At 55.6% G+C, this 26,592-nt stretch overlaps 1 protein-coding gene across 2 annotated transcripts in view; it reads left to right on the forward strand.

Moving 5' to 3' along the window:
• The first annotated feature begins 8,826 nt into the window (after positions 1-8,826).
• The window catches only part of CNTN2 (contactin 2), a 32,160-nt gene continuing 14,394 nt past the window's right edge, over positions 8,827-26,592 (forward strand). The window contains exons 1-10 of one of the 2 annotated variants that reach the window (XM_057535915.1): positions 8,827-8,909; positions 18,061-18,216; positions 22,486-22,630; positions 22,713-22,888; positions 23,048-23,143; positions 23,522-23,731; positions 23,998-24,097; positions 25,243-25,418; positions 25,837-25,973; positions 26,416-26,545. In XM_057535915.1, the coding sequence (XP_057391898.1) occupies positions 18,147-18,216; positions 22,486-22,630; positions 22,713-22,888; positions 23,048-23,143; positions 23,522-23,731; positions 23,998-24,097; positions 25,243-25,418; positions 25,837-25,973; positions 26,416-26,545 (1,240 nt within the window). In that variant the 5' untranslated portion in view covers positions 8,827-8,909; positions 18,061-18,146. Of the gene's footprint in view, positions 8,910-9,190; positions 9,292-18,060; positions 18,217-22,485; positions 22,631-22,712; positions 22,889-23,047; positions 23,144-23,521; positions 23,732-23,997; positions 24,098-25,242; positions 25,419-25,836; positions 25,974-26,415; positions 26,546-26,592 lie in introns of those variants that run through there. The other variant, XM_007182788.2, reaches the window with a different exon arrangement.

Genomic DNA, 26,592 nt, shown 5'->3' on the forward strand with positions numbered 1-26,592 from the left:
CCACTTACCAGACTCCAAGCCACATGTACCCTGGCCCTGAATCTGACCTGACCCTGTTCTGCCCCCAGGCCCGATGCTCTGCCTCAGCCCTCCCTCTCCCTAATCCCAATCCACAAGCAGCCCAGAAGCCAGGCAGGAGGACCCCTGCTCTGTGCCCTTCCAAGGAAAGGGAGTCCCCAGAGGCCAGCCCAGCTGTACACACTGCGCTGCTGCTTGTGTTCCCTGAAAGCAACTGTCCTTTTGTTAATTTTGCAATTTCCCCAAGTGCCAGGAGCATCTCATCTGACAGTCACAGCATCTGTTCTTCTCACTCTCCAGAAGGCTGGGTGGGAACAGTGCCAGCCCCTTCCCTGGGGCTCCCCCTGCCTCACGTTCCTTCTGCCAGTTTGGACACCCTGATCACCTGGTCCCCTGGGAGCACCTCCAGTTCCTCTACATCCCTGGTCCTGGCACCCCGCCCTGTGACCTCAGCTGGCAGCCTCGATAACCATCTCCCCTTCTGAAACCAAGTTCACTTGCCCAAGCAGGTAGGCACCTGTCCTATTCCTTAGGGGGCTATAGGGGAAGAGGCTATTCTTTTCATTGGAGGCCCACCCAGGCCCCTAACAGGTACAAGAGACTCAGGGGGGCAAGAAGAAAGCTGGCCTGCCCACTGCCCCCTTCCCTATACACACAGTCCTTGGACTGCTCAGTTCCAGGGCAGTGGAAGTTCTGGTTGGGCCCTCAATCCAGAAGACCTACCAGGAATCTGGCCTGCCCTGTCCTGAGCTTCTGCACAGGGTTTCCCAGCCTCGGCACTGCTGACGTTTGGGGCTCGGTAGTTCTTAGTTGCGTGGCTGCCCAATGCTTAATAGGCTATTGAGCAGCGTCCCTGACCTCTACCCCCTAGATGCCTAACACACATTCCACACACCCCACACACACACACACACACCCATCGTGATAATGAAAAATATCTCCAGACATCTCCAAATGTCCCCTGGTTGAGAACCACTGAGCTAAGGCAAGAAAGAAAACTGACACCTGAGCATCAGTGACTGACACCCCCCATGTTTCTGATTCCCAGGCTCCAGGTGACAAAGGGATGGCTCAAACTAGGCATTGGCAAACATTTTCTGTAAAGGGCCAGATAGTAAATAATTTCAGCTTTGCAGGCCATATAGCCTCTGTGGCAACTATTCCACCGCCAGTGCAGCATGAAAGTGGCCAGAAATACACAAATGAACAAGTGTGACTGCGTTCCAATAAATCTTTATTTATGAATGTTGAAATTTGAATTTCATATTCTTTTGTCAAGTGTCACAAAACTTTTTTCTTTTTTTTTTCCAACTATTTGAAACTTTGAAACACACACTTAGCACTTGGACCCAAGGATCTCAGAGGGATCACAACACCAGGTTGGGGAGGGAGGTAGCCAAATGTGGCCCAGCATGGTCTCCTCTGCCCCATCCTGAACCCCAGAGTAGAATGGATGACCCACTAATCAAGCCATTTAACAAATATATATTGAGCACCAGATACTATGCTGAGGGTGCAAAGGTACAAGACACAGGGTGAGACACCCCATCCCCATACAGATTAGTGAGAGGGTTGCCTATGAAGTGACAAGGACACTGAAGAGGGCCACCTAGTACCCAAGAGAGTCGGGGGCAGATTAGGCTTCCTGGAGGTGGGACCTCTGGGCCAATCCTTGAGAGCAAGGAGGACTTAGCCAGGTATACTTAAGGGAGAAAGATAACCATTTCAAACAAGGAACAACACTAGAAGAGTGAAATGAGAGAGTCCAGCCCCTTCCAAAAAGGGCAGGCAGGTCAATATGCCTTGAGTGAGCTGGGGATATGCAAGACAAGGGCTGAGCTAAAGAGGGGCCAGATGACAATAGCCCGTGTGTCACAGGAAGGAGCCTGCCATCAACCTGGAGGCAAGGGAAGCTGAAGAATTTTTAGCAGGAAAGTGGCATGATCTGATTTGCATTTTAGGAAGCTCCCTCTGACTGCAGTCTGGAGGGTGAATGGGAGGGGGCGAGACTGGAAACAGAAAGCCTGGGAGGACAGATGGTAAGAATTCAGGTGAAAACGGGTGAGGGTCAGAGCTAAGACTGTGGGAGGGAGGCAGGGTGGGGCGGGACATGTATAGGAGAGGTCCTTGGGAGGCAAAGTGGGAGGACTGAGTGGTTGGCAAGACACAGGAGTGAGAGTGAGGGAGGGAGAAGTCACAGAGGATGTGACGGTCTGCCATTCATGGGACAGGGAACCCAGGAGGAGAAGCAGGTGGACAGGGCAAAGAGGGATGTATCAACCAGGGTTCTCCCAAGAGACAAAACAAGTAAGATGTGTGTGCACAGGTGCATGTGTATGTACATATATACACACATACACACACATACACACACACACACACACATATGATTTATTTCAAGGTATTGACTTACATAATTGCGGGGGCTGGCAAGTCTGTTTTCTGTAGGCAAGCTGGCAGGCTGGAAACTCTGGTAAGAGCTGATGCTGCAGTTTGAGGGCAGAATTTCTTCTTCCTCAGGAAAACTTCAGTTGTGCTTTTCAGGCCCTTCAACTGACTGGATGAAGCCCTCGCACATTATGGAGGGTAACCTCTTTACTTAAAGTCAACTGATGGTGGATGTTAACCACATCTACAAAATACCTTCTCAGCAACACCTAGATCAGTGTTTGATTAGACAACTTGGTACTGTAGCCTAGCCAAGTTGACACACAAAACGGACCACCACGGGGTTGGGGACAGGGGGTTCGTCCCACCTAGAGATGTGAGAGGCCCATGGGCACCCAAGTGAAGACTTCTGGCTGGCCGACGCAGGTCTGAGCCCAAGGATCCTTCCAGGTCCCTGTCACTTCTCCTCTGACTGTTCCTGACTAGCCCGGGTCCCCACCTCCAGGTCTGCGTCTGCTCTAGGCATTCCACCCTCCCCGCCACCCCAAAGTGAACTTCCCAAAGCATACGTCTCAGCCTGTCTCTTGCCGGCTCAGACCCCTCTGACCGCCCCCACTGTTCTCAGATAAAGACCCTGCAGGGCTCATAAGGCTCCTCGAGGACTGACCGCAGTCTACTCCTCCAGCCTCACCTGTTCCTTGGTCCTTCAACTCCAGACATGCTGACCAACTCCTGCCCCAAACTCGCTCACTGCTCTGCCGTGCTACCGCCTGTGCACAAAACGTTGCTTCTTCCGGGAACCACGCCCTCCTTGCCCCTCCCAGCCCATGCCTCATACAGCTGACCTATCTTGTGAGCTCAGAGTCTTCCTTCAGGACTCAGTTAAAATGTTTTCTCTGTTCCCAAGCCTCACTAGGCCAAGGCAGGTACCCCTCCACGATACTTTGTGCAAGCCTGGATTACAGCACTCACCAGAATGTATTTTGATTATTTTTCGTGTCATCTCACCATTACACTGTGAGCTCAAGGGTTCATACTATGTCTTATTCTCCTCAGTGTCCCCAGCACTCAGTATGGTGCTTGATACAAGAGGTACTCGATATTTGCTTGTGAAACGGATGGATGGATGAAAGGACGGATGTGGTTGGGTGGGTGGATATAACAATTTTCTAACAACTTCTGGCTATCATTGACTGGGCACTTCTCTTGTTCCAGGCCCTGTGCTAGGAACTTTAAGTCCAGAATCAGTCCAGGTTCTTGGCTGCAGGCAGCAGAAGCAGACTTTGGCCGTCATAAGCAAAAAGGAAATTCACCAGAAGGTTATCAGATGGATCACAGAATCAGAGGAGGCTATAGAAGCCAACTCAGAAACGGGCAGAAACTGAGGGAGGTTAGCCGGCAGAAACTGAGGGAGGTTATCCAGCAGAGACACATGGAGGTCACATCTCAGGAACAGCCTGATCAGGATACCACCACTGGCGTCGCCCACACTGGACACTCCCTCCAAGGGTGCCAGAACTTTGAGATTCCCACTGCCCCCTCCACTGCTGTCCAACATGTGTACCTCACCTCGTGTGATCCACACAGCCCTTTGAGGCAGGTAATCTCACCTCCATTTTGCAGATGAGGAAACTGAGACTTAGAGAAGCCTAAGGTCGCCAGCCAATCAATAGAGTGGGTGGGGTTGGAATCAATAGCTGTCAGATGCCAAAGCCCATTGCCGTCCACTCCGCTCTGCACTGTCTCCTTCAAGGAGCACCACCCCCCACTGTTCGTATATAAATGCAGTTCCCTGGACAGTGCTACACAGCAGCCCTGAAATTCCAATGTGCTAGCTTTTTTGTAACTATATATTTGGGGTATGTTTTTGGCCCTGACAACGTCAGCACAGGAAGGCTGAGTAGAGAGAGGGTCTGTGCCCTGACGTGGGCTGACTGAAGCTGTTTCCAGGATCTTATACGTCAGCCATCCAGGGATAGTGGAAAACAGGGGCCTGGCCTGAGGCTCAGGGAGGCCTGCAGAATCTGGCCAAGGACTCCTAGTGCCCTCACCTGCCTCTTCCGGCTCCCGTGTTCCCAGGCTGCACATTAGCCACCCAGGACAGGCTTTGACAAGAGCACTCAGAGGTCCCTGCTCAGCAGCCCCACCACATCCAGGGTCACAATTTGGCTTTGCCAGAAGATTCCCCCACCAAGGATGTCCTCCTCAGACCCAGATGTCCTGGAGAGGCAGGGAATCCAAGCACCCAATCCTAGTCCCAGCTCCACCTCCACCACTCTGTGACCTTGGCCCAACCTTTCCGGGCTTCAGTTTCCCTATGACTCAATCCTTTCTCTGCTGCCCCTGCCCTCCCACCCTCCTACCTCCCACACTGGCCAAATTGTTCATAAAAAAAGATCTCAGGGTTCTTTGAGCTCTTTGGAGAGACCACATAAATGCAGGGCATTATTAGCATCATTACTATTAAATATTAATAATGACATTAGCATCGTCTATTATAAGCCTGAAAAGAAGCTCCGAGAGCCCTGAGTTGAAATGGCTAAGAGAATAATGAGGCCCCTCCGGGCCGCAGACCCCTTCAGGCCCACAGGCAAAATTAGGAAGGCAAATGTGGATGGAGTAGTGAGATTCCCAGCCCCCTGCTCAGTTCAACTTGGCTCCTCCTAGACCTGCACAAATCATACTCTTTCCAGTCGCCAACACCCCCATGCCAGGAATGCATTCCACCTCTGCTCTGTCCATCCAGGCCCAATTCAAGATGCACCCCACCCCAGCCGCACTGATGGAAACCTTCACCCACCTCCTAGCTCCCTCTCTCCCCCCATCTGAACTGTCACAGCGGTTATTCTCCACCATTCATTCACCAGTCAACAAATAGTTATTTGAGTCTCTACTAGGCACCAGTCACTATGTTAAGCCAGGGGCTGGGGTGGGGGGAAGAGACATTAGTGAGATAAGCTCTGCCTTCAGAGACTGCACAGTCGAGGGACTTATAACCAGTATTTTGCATGGCACTTGTTCATACAAAAACTGCTTTTAAAATCATGTTTTATCCACATGTCCTTACAACTATTCTAAGTAGGAATAGGATTATTCCCATTTTACTGATGAGGAACTGGATTCCCAGAGCAATTAAGTGTCCTTCAGTGACCTGCCATTGTCATCCAGCTGGGTGTGACAGAGTCCAGCTCTCGTGAATGTGCATCCAGAGCCACCCAACCCTCAAAGCGGAGAAGGGCTCAGCCTCGTAGGTGCCCACCCTCGTTACAGATGGGGAAGCTGAATCCTAAAAGGGTCCAAAGGGAAGTAGTGACGTTTATTGAGCACCTACTATGTGCTTAATTCAACGCTCACACCAACTCAGCGAGGTTTGTGTCTTAACCCCCATTTTCCGAATGGGGAACCTGGGGCTCTGAGGAGGTAAGTGGCTTGCCCAGGGCCACACAGCCCAGAAGTAGCACGACTATATGTCAAGCTGGTCCGGTTTCAGAGCTTTGCCCAACCTGCCTGTCACTCTTCCCCAAAGCTGTGGACGGACCGTCCTGTTCCCACCGTCAGACTGCTTCCAGAAAGGTTACAGGCACACTGAAGGCAGACCACATCCTGTGGCTCTCAAATCCCCCACTGTTCTAGGCAGAGACATGGCTCCACAAACACATAAACACTCCTGGGAGCTCTAGAAAAGGTCTGAAGCCTGAAACCAGAGGTAAAGAGGCTGGTGGGGGGGAGGGGCCAGGAAAGGCTATGTGAGGCTTGTCACTGACGAGGGAGGAGATCAACACCGTCAGGGCCCTGGGGCCTGGCAAGGTCTCAGCTCCTCTCTGGTCCCCTGGGGCTGGCCCAAGGCCCCTCCTTGACCACTGGAGATCCACTGGTAGGGCCTCCGGAGGAAGGAGCAGATGGTCTGGGCAGGGTTGGGTGGCCCTCAGGGTGCCTTCTGGGACCCCCCGCTCTGGGATCACCAGGGGCTTACAGACAGATCAGTGACCCGTTAGATTAGCTGCCTGATCATCTTCGGATGGCCCTTCTCTGCCCCATCTGGACGTCTGTGGAAACTCAACTTGGAGATGAGGTGTCCCGCTCTAGATAACAGGGAGACACACTGATTAGCCACAGAAAGGAGAGGGGCCCCTTACAGTCAACTGTGCTGAGGATTCTGGGATCTGACAGGCACCAAAAAAGAGTGAACTGTGCTGTCCCCTGCTTTGCCCACCGGAGAAGGGCAGGTGATGGAGCCAGACCAGCAGTCTCTGCTTCTCCACTTGTTTACTTTGAGCAGGTTCCTTAATCTCTCTGAGCCTCAACTGTAAAGTGAGCATAATAATAATAACACGTACCCCCTTGGGTGGATAATTCAGGTAAAGCACTTAGTACAGTTCCTGGCACGTTGGAGACACTCAAGTTATTATTAATAATTTACACAATAATTAATAATACCATTATAAAATATTTTTGTCATTATCGAACTAATGGACCCACAAGCAAAACTCAGCCTGGACCCCCAAATGCTCAGCCCACTCTCTTGTCAGAAACAGATGCACCGTAGAGGCCAGCAGTGAGGCGCCTCCCAAACCCCCCAGATCCATCTGAGATGAAACTTCGGGAAATGTTTCCCCAAATCCAGTCCTAGGCTTAGTTAGCACTCTTGTTTTCACTTACTGTGGCTGCTGGAGCCCACCTGGGCAGGGCAGGGCAGGGCAGGGCAGGGCAGGGCAGGGCAGGCAGGTTGCAGAGGGATCTAAGAGCATCTTAGAGACCCCAGCCACCTGCGTCATTGGGACGGGAACTGTGGCCTCCCCAAGGACCCAGCTCCCACCACAAGGGCAGCAGCTGTCCTAAAACAGAGTCACAAAGACAGCAGTGTCAATCTAAAGCAATCCTCCTTGCATGCATTTCCAGACCCTTGGCCCCTGAGTCAGCCAATGGCTGGTCCGTCAGTCCCAGGGCAGCAGCTGAGCCATCCCCTCTTGGCAGCCATTTCTGCTTGGAGAGAACTCGAAGCCCTCTCCTCAGAGCCTGGGCTGACCTGGGTGGGGTCAGAGGGCAGGGCTCACCTCAGGAGCTCGGGGTCAACGTGCCAGCCCCAGGAAGACAGACAGACAAACAGACAAGGACAATGTGGGCAGAGGCAGAAAAAAGAAGGACATCCTGGAAGGGACTTGCACAGCAGCAGTCCAAGTTATCCAAGAGACGTGGCTCACACAGTCTCCATCAGGAACAATGAAGACTATCTCCCGATTTGGGAAAACTCTATGGAGGGGCGGCAGGAGGACCGGAGGGGAGAGCATATGGGACCTGGGCAGGCTTTCAGGCCTTGGAGGCTGTGCAGCAGACCCTCCTCCACACCACATCTCCTTCTCCCTTTCCAGGCCCTTCTCTGTGGGCCCAGGTCTGTCCCAAGCCCCTGTGACCCCCTCCACTCAGGAAAACATGGAGCCATGTTCCAGGCTTGACAGGTATGCTTATTGAAAACTCTGACGCTGGCCTGGCCCTGCCAGCTGTTTCTAGCATCTGGACCACTCACCAGTCTTGTCTGTGCGAGCTGGACAGCAGGTGGACCAGAGGGGGGTGAGAGAACAGTGACAGCCTGACGGGGCCCACTGCCACCACAGATGGCTTGTCCCTCCTCCTCCAGGCCCCAGCCTTCCTGGGCACACCTGCCCCATGACAGGAGCAGAGCAGGAGAGATGTGTCACTCACCTGGGTGAGCACCTAGAATCTCAGAGCTGGCAGGGGCCTTGGCCATCTTTAACCCCTTCGGGTTACCAGTGAGGCTCAGAGAGGACAGAGCACTTACCCTAGAACACACAGCCAGTCACTAGCAGAGCCCAGACTACCTTTCAGACATTCAGACCCCCAATCTAGTGAGCTTTTCGTGACAACACACTGCTGGCTGATTGAAAATGGGCTTGGATCCATATGCACTGATGTGAAAAGGTGCCCAAGATCTATCATATAATTTTAAAATATTTTGCAAATCATGATGTATTGTGTGATCATTTGCATAAAATAATACTAATAACCCATGAAATTATATACATGAAAATAATAAACCTGGAGGCATGTGATTTAAATTTGTTAAGGTACTTTCACTATCTATTTTTAAATTTCCTCTAATGTTTGGATATTTTGACCAAGAGCCCGTGTTACTTTTATAAGCAAGGGAAACAATAAAAATAAACACGTAAGGTGGGCAACGAAGGCAGCCCTCCACCCCACTTGCTTTGCATCACTAACTGGGGATTTCTGATTTGTAGCCCTTCCTCTAATAGGGGATTTCTGGAGGAAACAAGGAGTTTGCTCCATAGGTCTCTAGGGTTTGAGGATAGGAGCCACTTTCTTTTGCCTCCTCACCGCACCCCTCTCCAGCCCTTCCGTTCTGGGCTGGGCAGGGAAGGTGGGGGCAGGCAGGCCAGACAGCGCCAGGAGCTGAGCTGCCCATGCATTATGGAAGACGCGGGCGCCCTGGCTCGCTCCCTAGCCCTTAAATGACAGCAAATGAGGTAAAGCCAGGAGGGTGGGGACGGGAAGGGGGTGGGAGGGGGGCAGAAGGAAGCCGTCCCCAGGGCCCCGAGCGAGCGTTGGCTGAGGACGGGAGCCAGCCAGTGAGCGGAGCCTGGGAGAGGGAGGAGCACATCTTGATGCAGAGATGCTGCAGTGGCTCCAGCGCGCGCACACACACACACACACGCACACGCACACGCGCGCCCTCACCCGCCACCGCCACTGCCGCCGCTGCCGCGCCAGGACAGCAGGGATCAGCTGAGGCTGAGGCGAGCCGGGAGGAGAGGAGGGCGGCCCAGGGGGCTGGCGGCTGGGCTGGCTCTGGCTCCCCGGCATGAGCAGCGTCCACCTACCGCAGCCAACACCCTTCTTTCACCCCAGGTAGGTGCCAACCGCTTTTGTCTCCTCCAGTCCTGGGGCTTCCCAGGGCGCTGCTGTGGGCAGGGGCTCCGCGTTCAGTTTCCTGGCAACTTGGGAGGGGGCAGGGACAGGGCAGGAACCCCAGCTGGTTGGCAGGGGCCAGTCTGACTTCTCACCCCAGCCCCACAGGGGCCACCAGGACTGGAGGTCCCCTCCGCCCTACGTGGGTGGCATCCTTGAGGGCCCTAGCAGGCCAAGCCTGGCCCGGAAGCTGGACCCCAGCAGTGTGTCCAGGAATTCAAGCCACAGGCTGGTAGCAACAACTGCCTCCGGAGAGGGCAGAGGCTATGGGCCTGCCCCGCATCCCTGGTCCAGGGCTTGACCGTCCATGAGGCCAAGTCCCAGACCCTGACCTGCCCCCAGATATCCCTGGATGGAATTGAGCCTGACTGCCCAGACTTGAGGTCCCCCTGGCTCTGCCTGTGCAGGGTGGCCTCTTTGCAAAGTCTTGCTTCTGTTCGACAGAGGGGAAGGCTGTGGGAGACAAGGAGAGACTGGAGCACAAGTTTGGGCAAAGCCCTGTCCTGGAGCGGGGACATAGGGAGGAGAAACTGAGGCAAGTCACATCCCTTTCCCCCTCCCCAACCTTATCTTCTCCTCAGATCCCTCCCCCTCATCCTCACTGGTGGGAAGAAAGGATTTGCAGAAGTTTGGCTTTGCAGTGGGGAAAGGGGCTAGGCTAGAAGAGGGAGGGGCACCTTTTAGGGAGTCTAGAAAGAGAGGACAATCCTTCTGTCCAGCACCGTGGGGCTTACATAATAGCCAGGGGTGGGGGAAGCAGCCCCAGCCAGTGTCCAGAGGTGAATCCCATCACCTTCTCCAGGAGGGATTCCCAGGTCTGGGAGGCAAGGAAACAGGTGAGCTGAGACAGTGCCTGTGGAAGGAGAGAGTCCTGACCCTACACAGGCACAAAGCCAGGGACCCTTCAGCCACAGAGCACTGGGGGCTGAGCCTGTGTCCCAGGAGGAAAAGTTGTCAGTCAAGGTTGTTTGGAGGTTTGGGAATCTAGACAGACCAGGATGGAGTGAGCTGTGAGTACCCATGGCCCCTGCCCTGGAGAAGGGCAGGTTTTTTTAGCCCCCAGGTTTCCTGCCCTTAACTTCCCCCACTTCATGTCCAGCCTGCAACTGGTCAGACTCTTATCACCCTTTCCTCTCAGCCTGACTCCCCAAGGCCCCAAACTCCCTTCCCAGTCCAGCTGGCATCCTTTCTCTTCTGCTCAAAGGGAAGCAGGAGGAGGAAGAGCCCAAATAACCCAGGAGGTCAGTGATCTGACCTCATTCTGGGCAGCAGTCTCAGGCTCCTCTCCCAACCTCCTGGCCAGAGAGCCCCTACCTCCACTTAGCCTCTGAGTCCCCGCCTCCCAGTTGCACTCAGAGCCACTGGAGATCAAGGGCAGCAAAGGGTGGGCCACCTGTGGGAGAGGCTGGAGGTGGAGCAGGGAGATGGTGCCCTGACTCCTGTCCTCGGGGGGAGGGAGTTCTGCCCTTAGACACAGCAGCATCCAAGCCCTTCCCCAGGGTGCCCCACAGTTAACCCCTTCTAGCCAGGCTGCAGGACCACTCAAGGAAGGCTTTGACCACAAGGTCAAAGTTCTTCCTAATTTCCCATGAGATCTATCAGGAGTCACCAGCCAGCAAGAGGGAGGTGGGAGGTGAGACAGACAGGGAGGGGCCGCAGAGCCCATGGCATCAAAGTCACCCAAGATCCACCTGTCCTTCTGGGGCTCACCGTGAGCCGTGAGGGAAGCAGGGGCACACTGACCTAGGAAAGGTGTCCCCTGCTCTCTCTCTCTTATTCCCCACCCATCTTCTATGCCCCACCCGGCCAAGCTCTGTCCTCACATTCCCTTCCTGGTCGAATGCACTCCTCCACCTACCCCGCACCGTTCCCCCTGCCAGATTTCACTCCTTATGCAACTCCATTCCAGCACCTTCTCTGCCAGCAGTTGTTCAAATAGAGACACACGTGGGATGGGCCTCTGAAGAAGTGTGCTCAACGGGATGGTTGCACACATTGTCTCTGACCGACTGACCAGACTTGCTCCTCAGGAGTAAGTACAAAGAAGGAGGTGCCCCCAAGGTATCCTCTCTGACTTTAAGGCCATCAGGGAAGCAATACCTTTGGGGTGGTTTGGAGAATGCACTGTGCCTCACCTCCCAGAAACATCCTCAGCCATATGTTTGTGACAAAGCTTATCTACACACATTTATGCCTGAGGTTGGAACCACAGGGTTGAGGATTGATACACAGCGAAAGAAGAACTAGAGCAAAAGATATGCCAGTGAAGCAGGAGGGATTGAAGCTAGACTGCAGGAGACACTTCCTCACCAGGAACACGTGCCATGAGGAAGTAGGGCAACCTCCTTTCCAATGACTCTATGAGGGTGTGGAGAACTGGAGTCTGTCCAAGCTTAGAGACAGTCCCGCCTAGAAGTAGAGGTTGGGCTAGGTGACCTGTTAATTTCTCCCAGCCTCAGGTTATCCTCTTGCAAATGGTACAGGGGGAGGTGACTCAGGAATCCATAAGAAGACAGATATCCTTTTCTCTCCCTCCTGCATGCTGGCCACCTCTCAACCTTCTGGACCTCCCTAATCTAGACCAAACCCCCCAGGACTTTGCTAACTTGGAACATTCATGGGAGTTTCCATGGGTTCTGTGCCCCAGTGGTAACTGTCCTGGAGTAAAGAAGTACTTCCATGGGTTTAATGAGTTCTCTTGATACAAAATGAGCCCATGTTTCCTTGTTTACCCAGAGAGGATGCAAACAAAGGCAAAAGTGTGTGACATTCTCACCCAAAACTGAATACACTCCATCCCAGAACACATGCAGACCCAAGTGCACCTCAGCATCTTTATCCGATGAGCCCCACCCCGCACTTGGGGCACCCATCCAGATGAAACCTGCTGGGTCTCCTCCAGCCCAGCCCACATCCTCTGAATGTCCGCTGACCTCATAGACCAAAAGGCTCCCCGACCCTGGCTCTGGCTGAAGGGTGGCCTTCCTGCGGTGCAGCCCAACAGGTGCAGTTAATCTGGGCCCTAGAGCGGAAACTAGCCTGAGGGGAGGAGCAAGTTCAAACCCACCTGGACCAGGCTTGGTTCTGAACCAGCCTGTCCAGGAATTAGAGGGAGTCACCTCTCAGCAGAGATGAGGGGACATGAAAAGTTGCTCCACTAGTTTCTTCCCGATTTGGATCTTCTGAACCAAGTTGAAACAATTGCTCCTACGCCTGATGTCTCAAAAGGGGCCCTCCTCCCAAAGCCCTCACTCGTTCTGCCCCCAGACTCCACACGGAGTAGGCAGGCAAGTAGGAAAACCTCGAGTCTGGGTGCTACTTGCCCACCCCCAGGTCCTCCCAGGAGAATGCAAGGCTCTCCCCTTCTGCCCACTCCCCACTTTGAGGGGTCTCTTCAGTGGAGAGGGTGGGGACAGAAGGGCCAAAGACTCCCGGCTGCAGATCAAGGGCCGGACTTCCCCGGCCCCGTGCCGCAAGCTCAGGCAAACCCATGAGCCTGGGAGTCACAGCTCTCCCCAGAGGGCACGGCAGTGCCAGGGCTGGGGCCTCAGGGAACCAGCTGCAAATACAAAGAGCCTGCAGAGAACACCGAGGGGTGGGAAGAGAGGGAGCACACAGAACAGGCTGGGGAGGGACGCAGCTGCAAGGCTGCCCTGTCACCAAGCAGTCCCTGTCCCCCCCTGGGGACTTGGAAGGTCCCTATCCCACCCAAATATGCCCGAAGGACCTCCTCCAGCTCAGGGCACCGGCCCCGCCCGCACCGAGGCCTCTCAGCTCCAGTCCTCTTCCTGCCATCTCCTGCCACCAGGCACGTGGGCCCACCAGGCCACTGAGGACACCCCATCCTCCCATGGGGTGTGGGCATGGCTCAGACCTTCCCGGAAGACAGTGGTCCCATCCCAGGTGGCAATTCCTTTTGTAGGTAGAGTCCCCCTCCCATCGTACACACCACAGGCAGGAGGTGGGGTGGCTGAGGAGGAGCACCTGTTTGGGGGAGCCCACGTGGGTGTCCGAGCCCTGTGCTCTCCTGAACACATGGTGTCTGGGCGTGTCTCTGTGTGTCCTTGTGCCTTGTCTGGAACGGCATGCCCGCCAGTGCTAGCCCAGGCCCGCCACGCCTGTGGGGTACAGCAGGAAGGCACCCGCCCGGGGAGACTGTGGGAGACTCTCAGCGTTCTCGACACATGTGAGCCTGGCCGGATGTCGCGACTGTGTGGAAGTGAGCCCGACTCACAGCCGGGCACAGTGTCTGTCGACACACTTGTGTGTCCCTCGGTGTGCTGGGGTCTGTGCTCGAGGCCCATGAAGGTTCTCAGTGATGAGCTCTGATCTTTCCCAAGCACTTATTGTGGGCTAGGAATTGTGCTGACCTCACAGGGGTCCCGGGAGGTGGGTACTACCCCTCTCATCCCCATTTTGCAGATGGAGACTGAGGCTCAGAGAGGTTAAGTAATGAACGTAATAACTGGGGTTACGCTGGTTAGTTATACTAAGGTTACACTGGCTAGTAATTGTCAGGCCTGTCAACGCAAGAGCCCACCGCACTAAGCCAGTGTGCTGCGCTGCTAGGTGGAGCACGGTGGGGACCCGAGGGGCTCCTATAATACCTGTCAGCTTATAACAAGTCACTTAGTCTCTGCCCTCAAATGGGCTCCAAACTCCTTCTATCCCAAAGCTGCTCAAATGTCCATTGTCCAGGGGGAAGGAGAGACAGGCTTGGGGCCAGGAGCTCAGTACCCCAAGGGAAAGCACTTGGGCGGAGTGCGTCTTTCATTTTCCGACGCCTCTGTGCAAGGCTCCTCAGCCCAGCAAACCCTGGAGTCCAGCTCACAGCCTTCCATCCCCCAGCTGTCCTCCAGGCCCTTTGTCTCCTGGGCCCAGCAATTCGGCCAGCTCCCCCTGGTCTCCCGGAACCCCAAGCAGATTATGAGCCCCCCACGTTCTCCCAGGACCGGCCCTGAATGGTGACAGCCTGTGTCCGCCTGTGCCAGCCTGTGCCTGCACCCCTGCACCAGGGCAGCTGGCCGGGGCCAGGCTTGGCTGGCTTAGGGTCCACAGGGCCAGCTCTAGGCCTGGCATAGCTCCACTCCGGCCTTGCTCTTGACAAAAAGGCCTCCTCCATCCTGGGTATTCTAGAATGTGTCACAGGGCAGATGTTATGGGGAGACGACTGGCCCATGCAGCTTGTGAGCACATCTCCCGCTGCACTCAGCTGGGCAGGGAGCTCGGCAAAGGCAGTGTTTTTATTCCTGCCTCCCCAGCACTTAGCACAATGCCTGGCACGTGCTGTTAAATACGCAATGGGAATGGACGCAGGGCAAGACTGGATACCAACTGCCTCGTGTCAGGGAGGAAATAAGCTCCAACCTTTGACCCAAGCTCTGGCGGTGTGGGGATGTGCGTTCACACAAGGCCTTAGGACACAGTGGCCTTGGCTCAATGTACATCTGATTGGGTTGATCAGCCTCTAATGCTCCCCGAGGGCAACCCTAGGTTCTTCCTGGTACCAGGCCCTCCCTGACCCATGTCTCCTCTGAGGCTGCAGGTCTCAGGACCCAGGGGGTGCCCAGGGCCCTTGAGCCCAGAGGTGACTGATAAAAGTCTGGATTACATCGAAGTTTAGGATGAGCAGAGGGATTGTATTATCCATGATGTATGGTAATTACTTATGGTAAGAGAGATAACAGATAATTCTGACCACTGTGGGGTAGAGGTGAATGATCCAGGGTGCAGGGCTCCTGGTAGATCACCGGGAAACAAGGCAGGGCTGGGACACAAGACACAGACACACACACACACAGAGGCATATATTCAATACACAAAGACCAGATATACTCATATACAGACACATGCATATACACAGAGACACAAGACTAGACCACACATGTACACAGGGACATAGAGACAGAACACACAGATATGCACAAACATCACATACATGCGTACACACACACACAGGCACACCCACCCCACTCTCTCCAGCACTGCTGGTGGGCAACGGCAGACGGGCAGCAGCAGGCTCGTCCCCGGAGTCTCCAGCCCCGGCCGCAGGTCCCTGCCCGTCTGTTTCCGCTTTGCTCAGACACACTCAGGATAAGTGCCTGTCTCCCCGAGCCCACACCCTACCCCCTTGCTGAGCTCTCAAGACTGGCAGTCAGACAAAGGGCAGGAAGCAAACGATGACTGAGCACCTTCTCTGTGCCAGACTCCGGACGGGGCACACCTGTGCCAAAGGGGCGTTTTCAAACTCTTCGGAGCTGCGGAAACCTTTGTGTAAAGGGAACCTCGGAGGGAAGTCCAGCAGATAAAGCAAGTATAAGTGGAGTTGCTCTGGCTGAAGTGGGGAGGGGGCCTGGTGCCCCATCTTCTCTCCACGCCCCTATCCTCACCGCTACCCCAAGGCAAGTCCAAACAGCCCCAAGACTGCCTCTGCAGGGCACTCCGTACCTCATTCAACACTCAGAACAGCTCTGCAAAGGAAGTGTTACGATCTCCACTTCACAGATGAGAAAACAGGTCCACCAGGGGAGGTAACTTGTCCAAGCTCCCAACACTGTTAGGAGATGAAGCCAAGGTCACCAACTCCTGTCCGTCGATTCCAAAGCCTGTTGTGGTTCCCAGTGCCCCAGTGGCCCCCTATCATGAGGACAGCTTCCTGCATTTGTGTACCATCCAGGGTCCTGCTTCTAGATTCTTCCATGGCTAAGCACCCTGCTGACCCCAGCAACCTGAGAGCCTGTGTGAGAGTGTATGTGTGTATGAGAGAGAGGGAGGGAGTGTGTGAGTGAGAGACAATGTGTGTGAGAGGGAGTATGAGGGGTGTGTGTGTGTGTGTGTGTGTGCCCTGGGGTTGCCTTTGGGCAGCACTGAAGACTGGTCAAACCCCTGTGTGAGTGTGAGTGTGAGCATGTGACATGGAGGCATACAATCACAGCTGTTCTCAAGCAGTTAAATACAACACACAAGTGATACCTATTCTGCGCTGAGGGTGCTGGGGGCGTGTTGGACGGGCTGGAAGTGCTGAACCCCTGGGTTCAAGCCTGGAACTGAAAGTGGCAAGGATAGGGAGGGACGGGTGGAGAGGTGGCACTTGGCCCCCTTCCTGACACAGGGAGGTAGGTATGAGACTGGAGTTGGGGCGGGGGAGGGAGTGCCATCTGTTTAAACACTACTCCCGCCACTCGCACCGGAACACCAAGCTTCTCAGCCTATATCCTCCCTGACGGGCCCTGGGCCCACTTCTCCCCTCTCTTCCCCCCACCCCCCGCCTGCTCCTTCGGTGCCAGCTGTGACTGTTGGGAAGGCAGGAACGGGGTGGTGGTGATCAACACTGAGGTTTAAGGGCATTTGGGAGCCCTCTATTTCCCGGGGAATAGAGCCCGCAGTGAGGCCGGGAGATCCTGAGCTTGCACCGGTCTTCGGACTCTGCACTGGCCCTAGAGGCAGACTCAGGTCATCGGCAGCCTGCCTCCTCCACCTCCCCACTCCCATCCAGGGACAGCATTCCCAGGCCCTCGGCCACCCTGCACTCTCTGGGAGCATCACAGTCTCCGAGCTGGAAGAGACGCGAGAGAGCACCCATTTTACAGATGAGGACACTGAGGCACAGAGATGGCATGGGTCTTGAAGCCAGTTAGTGGAAGAGCCCCCAGCCGGGCTCTCTCCCTCAACCTTAGATCCCCACCTTCTGCTCTTAGTTTTCTGCAAAGCAGGTAGCAGGGCAGAGAAGCAGAATATGCAGCAGGGTGATCTGGCTCCCAGTAGCCTGGGAGCCCAGTGACCCAGACTCAGTCTGGTAACCAAGAAGCAGGCCCCTGAGATTCCACACTCTCCCCGCCCCAAACTGGGCAAGACAGCCTGGAGATGGGGAGTAGGTGGAAGGCTGGACCTGCTCTCCCCCCAGGATGAGACCCCCCTCTCTCAGACTGATGGAGGGGGGCTCTGACTTGCTCTCGGTGTCCCCCAGGGAGCGGGTTCTCCAGGGCTCCGGGATTTAAGCAAATCTCTGCTCATCTCGGCAAGAGGGAGGCTCCTCTAGGAGCTGCGTTAACTCTTTCAGCGCAGAAGGCCTGTCCAGGCCCTCTAGCCCATCTGGTTGGGAAGCCGTACTAAGGGGGCCAAGGTTATGGCTCCATCATGCACAGTACCTAAGTGCCTCACCTGGGGCCCAGGTGAGAGGGTGTGGACGAATCAATGAAACTCCTCCTCACTGGTAGAAAAACAAGGCTGGTTCCCAGAGACTTGATGCAGCTCCCAGAGGGGCTTATTACGCCCCACCCAGGCAGCTGTGTGCGGGGCAGGGGAAAGCGGGCCGATTCCTAGAAGATGTCACTAGTTCCCCAAACCCAGGCACGGGCCCTGCTCTCTTCTGGCCCTGCGCTGAGAGCTATTACCGGGTGAGCAGGCGGTGGCTGCTCGCCTCCCAATTAGTCACTGCTTTCACTCCCTGAGCAACACCCTGCTGGCTGCACGGGAGGTGCGGTGAGGGTACAGGGCAGAGCCAGACTCCCAGGGGGCCAGCAGGAGGCACTCGGCCCTGGGAAGAGCTCCTTGGTAATGGCCAAGCCCCTTCCCCTGGGGCCCTGGGGAGGGTGAGAGCAATTCCAGCCTCTCCCCAGGCTGAGGCAAAAGCATCGCCGACCCAGATGTGCCTGGAGCTGGGAGGGGCGCTCCTCCGCTGAGTCCCCCCCTGTCTTTCTGCCTCCCTAGGTCCTTCTCAGCCTCCAGCCAGACTCTCCCTGGGCAGGGCTGAGGCTCCTCTCCTCCGCTCCCCACTTCTGCCTGCAACGCTCACCATGGGGACACCTACCAGGAGGAAATCACACTTGCTAATGCTGGCCGCTGTGGCCCTTGTCTCCACTCCAGGTAAGAGGGCTTGTCTGGACTCCAAAGCCTAGCAGGCATGCTCATAGCTTTATATCATCGCTAGTATGTTAGTGATGACCACAGAAATAATTGACTGCACTGCTGTGGCACTTCAGTTTGAGGCCATTTCCGTATAGAATTTTCCTGCTTGTGGATTTTACTTTCCCTTTGAGATTAGGAGGAGAGGGAATGAGTCTTTGTCGTATTGTAGATGAGAAAAGCGTGATCCAGAGAGGGTGAGGGACTTGCCCTGGGCCACACAGCAAGCCTATGGCACAACCAGATCTCCATGACATCAGCCCAGAGTTGCAGCCTCTGAAGGCTGCAAGCTTAAATTTAAAATTAGTTGCTTAGTTGTCCTAGCCCCATTTCAAGGCCTCATAGCCGTATCGGATAGCACAGAGTATAGAATATTTCCATCATCACAGAAAGTACTATTGGATAGTACTGCTCTAGGGTCCCCTGACCACACAACTCTGGGAGGGTTCCTCAGGGCAACAATGAAGCCTGGCAAATGGACCAAATGTGGAATGGGATCTGGGAAGAGATGAGGCAGAGCAGGGCGTGGCCCAGGAAAAAGGCAAGAGGGACCCAAGCAAAAGTTCTCATGCCAGGGGTGCTTCAAGTGGGGAGAGGGGAGGAAGGCGGCTGACAGAAGGAAAAGGAGGGCACGGAAAACCGAGCAGTGCAGGCCAAGAGGCCCGGGCTGGCTGGATTCTGGAGAGTGTGCTAGGGAGGCGGTATGGGAGCCCCAGCCTGTCTGAGCTGGGGGAACTTTCCAACAGCCTGCTGCTGCTCGGAGGGGCCTGCTGGAACCGCTGCTTGGCCTCTCTGCCCTGACCCCCAGCCCAGATCAATAGATGTTTCTTTTTTCCTTAAAGATCTCCATGGGAGAAAGAGTACCCATCCTCTGGTGTCCTTCTGGAGTTCTAGCTACCTCAGGCTCCACCTCCCCATCCCACATCCCCTGCAAGGCTGAAACCAGCACATTTTAAATTCTTCGTCTCACCAGGGAAGGACTCCACTGGCATAGTTTCAGATGTTCTCATTATGTCCTAACCACCTCCCAACCCAGCATCCAAGTCAGTGAGGCTGCTGGGAAATAGGGGAGCCTCCCAGGCTCCCAGCTCCAGGCCTAGCTCCCAGTGCCAGGGCCCCCCAGGTCTGGAGGAACTGCTGGGGTGGGGAGCCCAGGCTGCAAGGAGCAGGAGACACCCACCCCAGAGAGAGTGGAGGAGAGTTGCCTGGGCTCCTCCACGTTCCCCACCCTCAGGGTCAGTCAGTGCTGGGACCCCATCATCTGAGGTAAGCAGTATGTGCAGCCTCCGGGGTCCATAGACCCCGAGAGGCAGGAAGGCCAAGGGAGACGGGACCTGGTCTGCCACCTCCAGCAACTGCAGAGGCAGGAGTGGAACATCCCATGGCTGCTCCCACCCCGTAGGAAGGGGCCTCAGCTCTTGGCTGTCTTTGCTCACCTACCCTGGGGATGCAGCTTTGGATTCCTGCACCCCAGTGCAAAGAAGGGCAGCGTGGCTTCCCCTCCACGGTCTCAGCTCCCTAATCTCCTTCCTCCACGAGGCCCTGATACCTGTGTTTGGGCGAGCAGAGTTGTCAGGATAGGGAATCAGGAGAGAATCAGAGAGGATGCCAAACAAGGACAGCACAGAGTGGGTGGCTCTCCCTGGGAGTGTGTGTGTGTGTGTGTGTGTGTGTGTGTGTGTGTGTGTGTGAGAAAGTGCATGTGTGGGTGGATGTGTGTGTAGCTTCAGAGGGAGGTGCAGGGTGAGTGAGGGTGTGTCTGTGGATGTTTGAGAGGATGGAGATGTGAGTGAGTTATTGCATGGAGGGCATGCTACATTTGGGGGGATGATGAATGTGTATAGAAGGCCTTACACACAGTGCCATGGCTCTCAACTCTATCTGCTCTTCAGAATGCCCATGAGGCCCTTTTAAAATCTAGATTCCTGGGCCTCACTCCTAGAGATTCTGATTCAGTACCCCCAGGATGCAACAGTATCTCTGATGGTCCTGATGGGAAACTGAAGTCAAGAATTCTGAGCCCTGTGGTTAAGGACGCTGGCTATGGGGGGAGGCTGGCCAGGGTCCACATCCCTAGATCTGCTCCTTCTCGCTGTGTGACTTGGGGCAAGTTATTTAACCTTCTAAGTCTCAGTTTTCACATTAGCCAAACGAGAAAATGGCACTGCCTACCTTGTAAAGAGGTTATGAGAAAGAAATGTGGAGCATGGTATTTGGTAAAGAGTTAGCCCTCAATAAATAGCATCTATTTTGTTATTATGAATGCCTAGATGTAGATATAAATAAGTATATGTGGACATTTGTAGCCATATGTGCATGGGAACGGATGTGTGTATAAATGTGTATATCTGACTACTGGAGTAGCTTAGAGTCATGTATGTATATATGTGTGGTGTCTGTGTGCCTGTAAGGAAGTGTGTGTACGTGAGAGGTGGAAAGCATGTGTCTGTGGATATTGGGGTGAGGGTGTGTATATGGCTGAATGCCGGGGAGAATGCTTTTTCTGGAAGCTTAAATTATCAGTGTGCCCCAGGCCCACTCAGCCACCATCCCCCCCCCCCCGCACCACCACCACCATCCAGACAGAGTTACTGGAAGCTGCTATTATGCAAGGTTGTTCCCAGCAGCCTGGCCGCCTCCGCTACCCCTCCTCTCCCTCCCCTCCCGGCAGTCCCAGCTGGGGCAGGGTCCCTACCCTCCACCACCATCATTAACTTAGGATTAAGCTGGGCTCTCCAGCCGAGAAGATGCTCCGCCATCTCTGAGGCCTGGGGCGGCAATGAGGGATAGTGATGGGTGGTGGGGAGGGGGGATGGGGGATGCCATTTCAGGGAGCCGTGCCTCCTTCCTCATTCTGAGAGCTGCTTAACAGCTGCCATCACTCCCAGGGGTCCAAGGCTGGGCCTCAGCTGTGGCATGGGGCCCACCCCCACCCCTGGACTAAGGCTGACAGCTGGGTGCACCAGGAGAGCAGGCACTAATTGGTTAATGGGGATCCCCCCACAACCCACCAAGGAGGGCCTGAAATCAGCTTCATGGAGGGTTAGGAGCCAATTAGGGGTGGCCTGGCTCCTGCCTGACACCACAAAGGCAAAGAATGACCGGCCACACCAGTCAGCAAACAGAGGCAGATGTGAAACGCTGCCCTGTGCCTCTCAGACCCTGCCCCGGTAAGCCTGGACGAGGGGACGTGAAGAGCAAGGCATCTGCCCGGGAGGGGGCCAGGCAGGAAAATGCCATTTGCATGTGGGATACCCATCTGCCCAGCAAATGCAGGAACCCGAGGTCTAGAACTGCGCGTGCCACAGGCTTGCCCTGTGACCGTGGGCAAGTCGCTCCCTTTTCTGGGCCTCTCTTTCTTGAAATGTCACAGTGGAATTTTATAAAATGCCCCAAAGCAACCTGTACGTCGTCCACCCACCACTGAGACTTCCTCTTCCCCTGACCCCCACCCGGCCCCCTCACTTGGGTCCAGGAGACAGAGGCTGAGTACACACCCTGTGTCAGGCTGAGCCCTGCTACAGACCCTGGGAGGGGGGTTCATCTTCTTTCCATTTCACAGGTGGAGACGCTGAGGCTTAGAAGGGTCCTGTAACAGCTAATAGAGGCCCAGAGCCAGAGCACGTTCTCTCAGGACACCCTCCCCAGAAGGGGCACTAGGCTCCAGGGCCACACCTCCTCTCTCCCCCTTTTCAGCCAGTGGCTTCCATGCATCTCTCAAGGCCCATCTCACACCCTGCAGGTCAGCTCTTCCATGAGTCCCCTGACTGCTTCCACTCCAAGGGTCCCTGCTCTTGAACCTAAACCACTATTACGGCTCTCGCCTACTGTCAGTTTTCTGTCGTCTTCCCTGGATCGCAAGCTCCTTGAGGAAGAGGGACTGTGTCTTACTCATTTTGCTACACAGTGCCTCGCCCAGTGCTAAGTATACAGCAGGTACTCAATATCTGAGTATAGGAGGGGTGACTGACTGAACTAATTGACTAGATGGGGTCTGCCCAACCTATTGAAATTCAAATTTTAATTAATTATAATTAAATAAAATTTAAAATCTGGTTCCTCAGCTGCACTAGCCATATTTCAGGGGCACAATGGCTACTGTACCGGACAGGGTAGGAAATGGAACCTTTCCGACACTGCCGAAAGTTCTATTGGACAGCACTGCCCTGGAGGCCAGGCTCCAGCTGGCCCCTAGGCCCTGAGACCTCAGGTGGTTCCCCCCATCTGCAGCTTGGAGCTCAGCCTGGGGATCCCCGGCCACCTTTGGGCCTGTCTTTGAAGACCAGCCCCTCGGTCTGCTATTCCCAGAGGAGTCCACAGAGGAGAAGGTGACACTGGCATGCCGTGCCCGGGCCAGCCCTCCGGCCACCTACAGGTGAGACCCCCGCAGTGGTGCTGGGAGGCCCTGGGCAGTGGGCAATTGTTCGTCACATCAGCCGCTGTCCGCCCCACTGCAGGTGGAAGATGAACGGCACCGAGATGAAGCTGGAGCCTGGCTCCCGCCACAAGCTGGTTGGGGGCAACCTGGTCATCATGAACCCCACCAAAGCCCAGGACGCCGGCGTCTACCAGTGCCTGGCCTCCAACCCAGTGGGCACCGTTGTCAGCAGGGAGGCCGTCCTCCGCTTTGGCTGTGAGCGCCACGGGGTGCCGGGACGCTTTGGGGGTAGAGAAGAAAGGGCTGGAAAAAGTGTCCAGAAAGGGCGGGTGACTACTTCCCCATGGAGCCTGAGCTGGGGAGGGTCCCCCAGGCTTGGAGGACAACGCCTGAGCACATGGTCTCCACCTCCAGTCCTGCAGGAATTCTCCAAGGAGGAGCGAGACCCAGTGAAAACCCACGAAGGTTGGGGTGTGATGTTGCCCTGTAACCCACCCGCCCACTACCCAGGTGAGTCAGGCCCCTGGACCATGTTAGACGGAGGGCACAGGAGGGGCTTCTGGCCACTCAGCAGAAGAGGGATGGAATAAGAGGTGGTGAGTGACCCTTGGAAGCACTGATCCCTGGGTGGCAACTCTAAATGATTCTGTGCCCCACCCCCATCAGCCTGGGAGGTCCCCAAGGGCAGGGGCTGTTTCCCCAGCAGACAGCACTCCCTGAGGGCAGAGATAAAGTCGCATCTTCCCTCTAGGTCTCCCCTCAGCCCCAGTTCAGAGCACAGGGGCTCTCAGGACAGGGTCTACAGATCCCCAGCAGCGCGTTGAGGTCCTACCCAGAGTTGCTCCATTAGCCCAGCACCCCCGGTTTCCTCAAACTCCCCATTCCTAGGCTTGTCCTACCGCTGGCTCCTCAACGAGTTCCCCAACTTCATCCCTACGGATGGGCGTCACTTCGTGTCCCAGACCACAGGGAACCTGTACATTGCCCGGACCAATGCCTCAGACTTGGGCAACTACTCCTGCCTGGCCACAAGCCACATGGATTTCTCCACCAAGAGCGTCTTCAGCAAGTTTGCTCAGCTCAACCTGGCTGCAGAAGGTCAGGGTCAGCGGGCAAGGCGAGGAGGAGGGAGCTGAAGGGGTCAGGGGGCGTTCCCTTTGAAGTTGTGAAGAGCAGCTCAAAGGGCACGGGGTCTGGGCCTGGACCCCAGGGTCTTCCTGCTACATGGCCTCAGACCCTTGCTGCATGCCCCCAAGGGGAAAGGGAGTCAAGAAAGTGTGGGCTCTGAGTTGTGCTGAGATCCTAAGCACAGGAGCACCTGATCTGGATCAGCTACATCTGACATGTGAACCCTCTCTCCCCAGACACCAGGCTCTTTGCCCCCAGCATCAAGGCCCGGTTCCCAGCAGAGACCTATGCACTGGTGGGGCAGCAGGTCACCCTGGAGTGCTTCGCCTTCGGGAAGTGAGTGGTAGGGGAAGGAGGGGGCAGGCTAGGGCACAGCCTCTCAGAGCCCCTCAGGGAGAGGGCAGGCAGGGCCAGCTCTCAGCCATCTTGGTGCCTTCGCAGGGTCTAGCAGAGTGCCGGACCCACAGTGGGTAGCAACCGCCACTCACTGGGCACTAACTCTCTGGGTGAGGCATCTTCCCAGCAACGTGCATGATAGGCTCAGGCAGCTTATACAACACCCCAGGCTGGGGGCAGGTAGCATGCTGTGTGGACCCCAACCCAGCCTGCCTCGTTCAAATACTAGCTCTGTCACTTACTGGCTGGGAGACCTTGGGTAAACCACTTAACCTCTCTGTGCCTCAGTTTCCCTATTTGTACATGGTGATAATAATAGTACCTACCTCGTGGGGTTGTTATGAGGATTGAATGAACTAATATATGTACAGTGCTTAGAATAGCATCTGGTATTTAGTTAGTATTCTATGGATGCTAACAGTTATCTCTTAAAATAGAAAATACATAATAGAACTCTTACTCTCTCAGAAAAAGGACTCACTGGAACAGGGCTAAGCAAATAGCAGGTACTCAATAAATGTTTGTAGAATGAATGAAAGAATGTGATTTGTGCATTGGTCCCCTCCTCCCTCACATATCTCCTGTGGTTACCCAAGATGCCCCCTGCTTTGTGGAAAGTTATTGGTCTTCCAGAAAATCCATATTTAAAACACATGAAGGGTAATACATTACCCTTTAAAACTCACTGATACCTCAGTCCATTTTCGTACACAGATTACTAACAACCAAATCCCCTTTGAAAAGTAGAGGCAAGGCCCTGTTGGGGAGAGGAGGAAGGGGACCCATAACGAACCAGGTTGCAGGCCGCTGCTGAGGAGGGCAGGCTCAGAAGAGGCCAGGGCAGGGTGGGGGCAGGCAGGGAGGGCAAGTCAGCTTCAGGGAACAGACCACCTATGCTCTGAGCCTCCCTGGGAGAGGCCCCTCCTCCTCTCCTGGCCGCTCTCCCTCTGTCTCTTCCCGGCCCTCCTCCCCGTCGTCCCCACCTGCCCAGCATCTCAGGGGGGCCTGGGTTGGGGGAGGAGTTGCAGGCACAAGGGAGTCTGCCTAGCTCAGCACACCCCCTCTGGCTTTGTCTCCCCTGCCAGCCCCGTCCCCAGGATCAAGTGGCGCAAAGTGGATGGTTCCTTGTCCCCACAGTGGGCCACAGCCGAGCCCACCCTGCAGATCCCCAGCGTAGGCTTTGAGGACGAAGGCACCTACGAGTGTGAGGCGGAGAACTCCAAGGGCCGCGACACCGTCCAGGGCCGCATCATCGTGCAGGGTACAGGGCCGGACACGCTCACCCCCTGCCTTCCCCTGTCCTTGAGGAAGCCGACCCAAAAGTCAGGGAGGAGATTAGGCAGCCCCTTGCTGAAACTTTCCTGCCCACGGGTTGCACTGGGTATGGGACCAGATGAGGCTGGTGCTGTGGTCAGCTCAGAGCTTCAGTCAGGGTTGCAGAAAGCACATGGAAAGGATTAGAATGACTTAAGTCGCTAAAACAGTTACTGACACAGGCACGAAGTGCCAGTTGTCTTGAACCTGCTTCTCCCCACCCCCCCATCCCGGAATGCGGCTAGCGCCCTCTGCTGTCTGGCACAGGAGCTGCAGCCCTGCAAATCCAGTCCAGTTAATCCGCGGAGCTCCTCCCAGCTCCTCCCCAGCCCCTCCCCAGCCTTGCTCTCCCTTGCTCCCCGCAGCTCAGCCCGAGTGGCTCAAGGTGATCTCAGACATGGAGGCTGACATCGGTTCCAACCTGCACTGGGAATGCGCAGCCGCCGGCAAGCCCCGGCCCACAGTGCGCTGGCTTCGGGATGGGGATCCTCTGGCCTCCCAGGTAGGAGACCTGGGGCTTTCTTCCACACACCCAGCACACCGTCCTCTGCTCACCTGGTTCCCTCACCCTCCAGATCTCCTCCCCTTCCGCACACTGGCAACCTTTCTGGGCCAATTAGGGTGCCACAGGGTAGTTCTAGGTGCTTCTCTCCATCCCAGAGTCACATGGCCTCAGGCTGGTCAACTGGATAGAGTCTGGAGGGTCCAGGGACCTGAGTCCAGGCCCAACTCAGCCACAAAAGCACTATGTGGTCCTGAGTGTGTCACTCGCCCCCTCTGGCTTCCGTGTGCAGACGTGCGGGGAGGCCTGGGGAATCTCTGCGTCCTGGGATTCCAGGTGGCCCTGGATAGGACTGGGCATACAGGCGCTCCCTCCAGGCAGCCCATTCTCCACTGCATCCACCCCATAAGCCCCCACCCAGTGGTCCTGATCTTCTGCACAGGCCCGGGTAGAAGTGCTGGCCGGGGACTTGCGATTCTCCAAGCTGAGCCTAGAGGACTCAGGCATGTACCAGTGTGTGGCGGAGAACAAGCACGGCACCATCTACGCCAGTGCCGAGCTGGCCGTGCAAGGTAAGGGGCCCAGGGAGAGAGGACGTCCCCGGGGACACCCCGGTGGG

The sequence above is a fragment of the Balaenoptera acutorostrata genome, chromosome 1 (genome assembly GCF_949987535.1).
Source record: "Balaenoptera acutorostrata chromosome 1, mBalAcu1.1, whole genome shotgun sequence".
Lineage (NCBI taxonomy): Eukaryota > Metazoa > Chordata > Mammalia > Artiodactyla > Balaenopteridae > Balaenoptera > Balaenoptera acutorostrata.